Source organism: Catharus ustulatus, chromosome 6 (assembly GCF_009819885.2).
Source record: "Catharus ustulatus isolate bCatUst1 chromosome 6, bCatUst1.pri.v2, whole genome shotgun sequence".
Taxonomy (NCBI): Eukaryota; Metazoa; Chordata; class Aves; order Passeriformes; family Turdidae; genus Catharus; species Catharus ustulatus.
The window spans coordinates 18188756-18194921 of record NC_046226.1 but is presented as its reverse complement, the minus strand read 5'-3'; the positions used below and the strand labels follow the sequence as shown (position 1 = coordinate 18194921).

The window sequence follows — 6166 nt, the reverse complement described above, 5'->3', positions numbered from 1 at the left end:
ACATCTTTCTTATGTAATCTTACATCTCAAGAGAGATGAGTAACTGACAGAAGCAGTAGCCTGCATCTAAATGAGTTAGCTACTAAGGGATACGGGATATTTCTCCTCAGAGCTGCCTGAGAAATTTTAAGGCATCAACAGAATTTCAGGATCTGTTTTTAGGTTCTATTTCTGGTTTTATTGTAAGAATGCACATTCATGAGGAGAGTATTATGAATGCACATTCATAAGGCTGAGTATTAGCATTTCTAATTCAAGAAATAAGTATGATTGATTGATGCACAAAGGACTCCCATGAGACTTACAGTAATGTGAGACAAAGTCAACCTATTGCATCTATGTTTTTAAAATGAAAGTTGTATTAAGCGTTGATGGGTTCTATCCTACTCTCTTCTGTACATACTTTGTAAGAAGCTAATTCATACAGCTCATGATACATGAGATACATTTAAACTCAGAGTTTAAATATTAAGAGACTGTCAAAGAAAAGTTATAAAAACATCTGGAAAATGTAAATAATTTAAGGCATCTCAATCATTTATTCTGGAGGAGTGCATAACGACGAAAAACATTAAAGATATCTATCCATTCAGAGCCAGTATTCAGTATCAGTTTAAAATGTCCTCAGCAAAAAGGAAAAAACTATTAAAATAAAAGGTGAAAATGTGAAGCAGATTTAAACCTCTAAGCAACATTTCATCGTGACAAGGTATTGAAGAGTTAATTGAAACATGACTAAAATCCAGTACACAGTTACAGTTGTCAAAAAATCTACGTTTTTTTAAAAAGCTATTATACAAACCCATGTGTTTTCTGAATAAAAATAAATAACAATTCATTCTGTTTAGTAGAGCTCCATGATATTTTCATCTATAAATAACTACAGTGACAGTTTTTATTGCAGCCTATCTCAGGGACAAATAGTTTTCAAATCAAGAATAAATAATTGATAGAAGAGGAGCTGACCTTACTTCTGATTCCCGAATTTTTTGTTCTTGGTTCAAATAAACGAAGCCAAGGTTCAAATTACGTATGCAGCAGTGATATCATCACAATACTCAGGCTGTAAATAAATCAGCACCACTAAACTTGCTGCCCATTCACAGAGGAGGAGAATAGTCACTTAAAACATCCCAGTTAAGGTCAGGTCACCTCTAATACAATGAATGTGCATAGTTATACAAGACAAGCACATGACTTTTCTTTAATAAACCCTGGTGATTTCTGCAGTTATGTCACATACCTATCATTGTCCCAATATAGCACTGACTCAATAAACATGGAAGAATTCATTATAGTTGGAGAACATTTGACTATTATGATCAATTAAGAATTTTTATCTAAGGTAGTGGAAAGGACTAACCGCTAGACTACAAAACTTCTGGTAAAAAATTGCAGACAAGCCTATATTGCACTAAAGCCAGGCAAAATCCACATTTCATAATATCACACAATCAGACACTACTTGTAACATTTCATACGGGAAAAGATTTTGTCCACCTAGACAACCTCTCCCAGGATGCTGCTATTACAAAATTCTGATTTTTTTTCTGTCAATGTTAAACCAAAAAATTAAAATTTGTTCTTCTCCTACAAATCAAGTACATCTGAGGTGTAACTCCTCGAATTAATTTTGTTGAACTTCCCATAAAATTAATTTTCCTCATTTTGAGAGGGTGGGTGAAAGAAGTAGATAGCTCTAGCAAGCTACAAATAGTGCCTTAGCCCTGAGCTCTGGGAAAGAAACAAAGCATATTCAAAATAATTCTTTTTCCACACCCTACACACAAGTATACCAAATGTAATTCCTGAACACTGAGATTTAAGCACTACTAATGGTACTAAAAACAACCACTATGATTTCCCACAAGCCACTGAAAAGCTATCTTGTGATAGCTAAAACTTCCAGCCACATGACAATCTGTGTTGGTGCAGGCTCCTTGCAGGAGGAGAGAGGAGCCCATGCTGGAACAGGTTCATGGTAAGACTTGTGATCCCATGGAGGGCCCACACTGGAGCAGCCTGTTCCAGAAGGACCTGAACATAATTCCTGGCTGTTTAGCTTCCATGCAGTTACTCTGGAGGGGGACTGACACACAGGGCTCTACAAAGCACACAATGTCAGTTACAGGGACTCTCTGTGATGTATTCCAGGATTTTGTTAAGTTAGAGAAGTGGAATGTGGCCCCCCACAGAGATTAATATTTGGAGAAAGTACTGGTAAAAAGTTCAGATAATCAATACCAATGAGAATCCCCATGTTAGAAAGCTCAGAATTTTCCTCCACACAGGAAGTGAAAAGCAGTATTATCAGTGGAAAAGACTTCAGAGATGATATGCATAGGATGACCTGTGTACCAATACCACAGAAAAATTTTCTGGCTTCATACATCATGTAGAAACTGAAAAAACCTCCTTATCTGCAGCCAAACAGAGAACAAAAACCCCTTCCAGGGGGTGACTGGAAATAAGGAAAATTAATTTTCCTGTCATTTGCGACACTGCAAAATCTCATTGTAAAAAGCTGAAGATGCACCTTGATCTAATTGCTACCATAGGACAATATTAGTTCAGCTTGATCACTAAGTGCAATGAATACCTTTCCCAGCAGTACAGCAAATGAAAATTGCTGCAGAACCATCTTCCCCTTCCTTTTGATGAGAAGCTATACTGCAGCATCTACCCATCTGACTTCAGACTGTGACCTTTCCACAGGGTCACAGCTCCCTTTGAGCAGCCACCTGCTTTCTTCAAGCATTCTCTGCTGCCCTGCAGTCCTCCATGGGCTGCAGAGGCACAGCTGCCTCACCATGGTCTTCACCACAGGCTGCAGGATCTCTGCTCTGGTGCCTGGAACACTGCTTCCCCTTCTTTACTGACCTTGGTGCCTTCATAGTTTTTTCACATATTCCCAGTCCTGACTTGAGCTGCAGTCGTACAGGTTTATTCTCCCCTTTCAAAATTATTATCCTAGAGATGCTACCACCACTGGCCTTGGCCAGGAGCTCTATTGGACATAGGGGAAGCTTCAAGCAGTTTGTCACAGAAGCCACTCATATGGGCTCTCACCCAAAGCCTTGCCAATGCAAACCCAACAGACCTGTGCACTGTTTACAGGACAACCAAAGCAAAACTACTACTTCAGTTCAAGCCACTTACTCCCATAATTGAAGAAGTGATAGTCCTGGGACTGCCACTTCTGCTTCTCCATCTTTGCACCTGACATTGATCTTGCTAGCCTGGGTATTAACTTCATGCGTCTTAGACAAATTGGTAGTTTAAGTGAGAAAAAAGCAATAAAACCAGAAGGAGCTCTTTAAATGGCAAAAATGTGATTTTAGCAATCTTGTCAGTGTTCATCCCTTAAAGATTTTCACACCACAAATGCAGTTAGTGCTCCAAGCATCCCTAGGCATTCTTTCTTTACTTTGGTTGATGGTTGCAATCACCATTTTACAGTACACATAATCTAGGAGCAATTGTAGTCCAACTTTTAAATCTCTAAATATCTCAGTCTGATAATTTCCCTGCAAAAACTAATGAACTAGAGGAACTGATAGAGTCTGCAAGGCTGAAAAGTGTTGTTCACAGTAATCTGTACTTTTCTCAACCAGGGCTCCATGGCTCTTAAGAATATTTTACCAAACATGGATTAATGGACTGTATTATTCTTGTTTAGGCATTAACTCTAACTCCTCCAGATAACAGCACAGAAAATAACAACAGTTAAGAACAGTGAGGTTACTGGAAGTCTGCTGGTCCCAGTATTACAGGTCAAACTCTGCCTTCAGTCACCAATGTAATAAACCCACGAGAGGCGCTGGCAGGGAGGGGCCCGGCCGAGAGCAGCTCCGTGCCCGCGGTCGCAGGGCAGCTGGCCGGGACCCGGACCGGGCCCGGGACCGGCGGGGCCCCCGTAGGCCGCCCAGAGCCGCCTCCCGCACGGCCCCGGCGCTCCGCCCCACCGGCCGAGGCGGGGCTCGGCGGCTCCGCGGCAGCACCAGCGCGGCCCCGCTCGGCGGCAACGCGGGGCCCGGCCGGACCTCCTCGGTGATCCCGCCGGCGAGATGGGGCTGGAGCCGCTGTTCCAGGCCTGGAGCTACTTCAGGCGGAGGAAGTTCCGGGAGTGCGCCGATGTCTGCTCGCAGCTGCTGGAGAGGCCGCCCGACGAGCAGGTAGCGGGGGCCGGGCCGGGCCGGGCTGGAGGCGGCGGTGCAGGCTGGCAGCGGCCGCGTCCCGGCTGCCTCAGCTCCACGGGACCCCTGTGTGCCTGCTGCAGCCGCCGGAGGGGCGGGGTGTGATCCCCGTCAGCGAGGAGCGAGCGCTGGGCCGCGCTGAGCCCCCCGAGCAGGAGGCGGGGCAGTGCCTCTGCCCCGGGCCTGCGGGCGGTGAGCGGGCGCTGCGCTCCGCCCAGACACGCCCCGGGGGAGCCTCCCCGCCCGGCCCCGGGGTTGGGAGCGGGGAGTGGTGCTGCGGGTGCTGCCGGTGCTGCCGGAGTGCTCCGTGACAGCTGTACGGGCCAGGCTCTTCGCAACGAGAACTTTAACACACTGAAGGTTTTGCGGAGTTAAAGAAAGAAAAGCTGAGATTAAAAATCAGATCTGCTAGGGATGTTCTGTTGATTTGATACTGATGTTGAGATATCATTGCTGCTGTATGGACCAAATCACATGAGGTTAGGAGACTTGGATTTTAGCTCAGCTTACCTACGAGCCCTACCTCGTGTCAGGAGACGTTTGCATCTCTCTCTCTTTGCTCTTTTTCCAGCTGCAGAGTCTCTGGAAACGTAGGACACGTTTTTCAATGCCTACATATTTTCTCACCCTTCTGTAAAAGCACAGGATTTGGGAAAGTTGTTTCTGGATTAATGTTTACATTCATGTAAACATTTTTTACGCCGTATTTTAAAAACAGTAATTGAACAGACTTAAACACTTTACAGTAAATTTGTAAGTCTTTCAAAGCATCCTATAGACAGATGTTTTAAGGATCCTGAACATAGTGCTTTTTATCATAAAGGACAGGTCTTTAAAGAAAGCTGCATGATCACACAAGGGTGTAAATATAAAGCACAGTAATTATTTGAACAGGTTTAGGATAGATATTTAAAATACTCTTTTTAAAAAATGTTTTATACTGTAAACAAACAAGGAACCATCAGCAGAAACATTTTTAGTGGAGAAAGTATTCCAAGAACATTATTCCTGAACTCTAAATGGGACTCAGTTTTAGTTCCATGCTAGTGCTGTATTATTTATTTGTATTTACATTATTGGGTCGTTATATATGTGATCTTTGCATATGGAAGAACACTTGATTTGTGCAAGAAACTCTTGAAATAGCACAGATAACAGTAAATAAAAGTTGTAAAGATCATAATGCTTCTGTAACTCTTAATTTATAAAGTATTTAATGAGTAAAACATTTTTCAATCTATGATCTCAACATGGGAATGTAAAGACAACTTCATTTCTACTCTGTGCTTAAGCTCAAGTATAAAATATCAGCTCCAAACTTCTGCTGGGCTGTTTCCAGTAGCCCTGGTAAGGAATAGAAGATGTATGAGGCTGAGAAAAAATGCTTAGTAGAAAATTAACAAAGCAGCAGTGGGAGGATGCAGTTGGATAAGGCCTTGAGCAACCTGGTCTGGTGGAGGTGTCCCTGTCAATGGCAAGGGCAGGGTGGAACTAGATGATCTTTAAGGTCCATTTCAAATCCTTCACATTCTGTGATTCTCTGGTGTAGATCCTAATTGGTTTTCCTTCTTCCAAATATAGATTACACATCGTGAAGCATGTAAGTACATAAATTACATTATTTTCTTAGACAAGGATGCATTCTCCTTAGAGATCAAGGACCTTATATGCCAGCAATTAAGAGAGTTTTTCCAAATTCTGTATTGAGAGAAACAATTGATTACCTAATTGAATCTTTGAAATGTTCACACCAGCCTATGAGCTTCATCTTTTATAAGAATGAAAGGGGAAAAACATTTAAGGTAATTTCCTTTGAGAAGTGGTGAAGGGTGGTGTTGTGAACATTGTCTATACCAGATCAAATCATAGGCTCTTAGAAGTCTTATGTGAAGTCTCTGAATTTTAAGATCAAGTTTCATCATTACTTTGAAAAAATTTTCAGGCCACAGTTGTATGCAAATGACCAGACT

The 6166-nt window shown here is 42.4% G+C and overlaps 1 protein-coding gene across 1 annotated transcript in view; it reads left to right on the top strand.

Annotated features, from left to right (window-relative positions):
• The first annotated feature begins 3987 nt into the window (after window positions 1-3987).
• The window catches only part of TTC8 (tetratricopeptide repeat domain 8), a 41288-nt gene continuing 39109 nt past the window's right edge, over window positions 3988-6166 (top strand). The window contains exon 1 of the mRNA XM_033062615.2: window positions 3988-4175. Coding sequence (XP_032918506.1) covers window positions 4068-4175 — 108 coding nt within the window. The 5' untranslated portion in view covers window positions 3988-4067. The remainder of the gene's footprint in view (window positions 4176-6166) is intronic.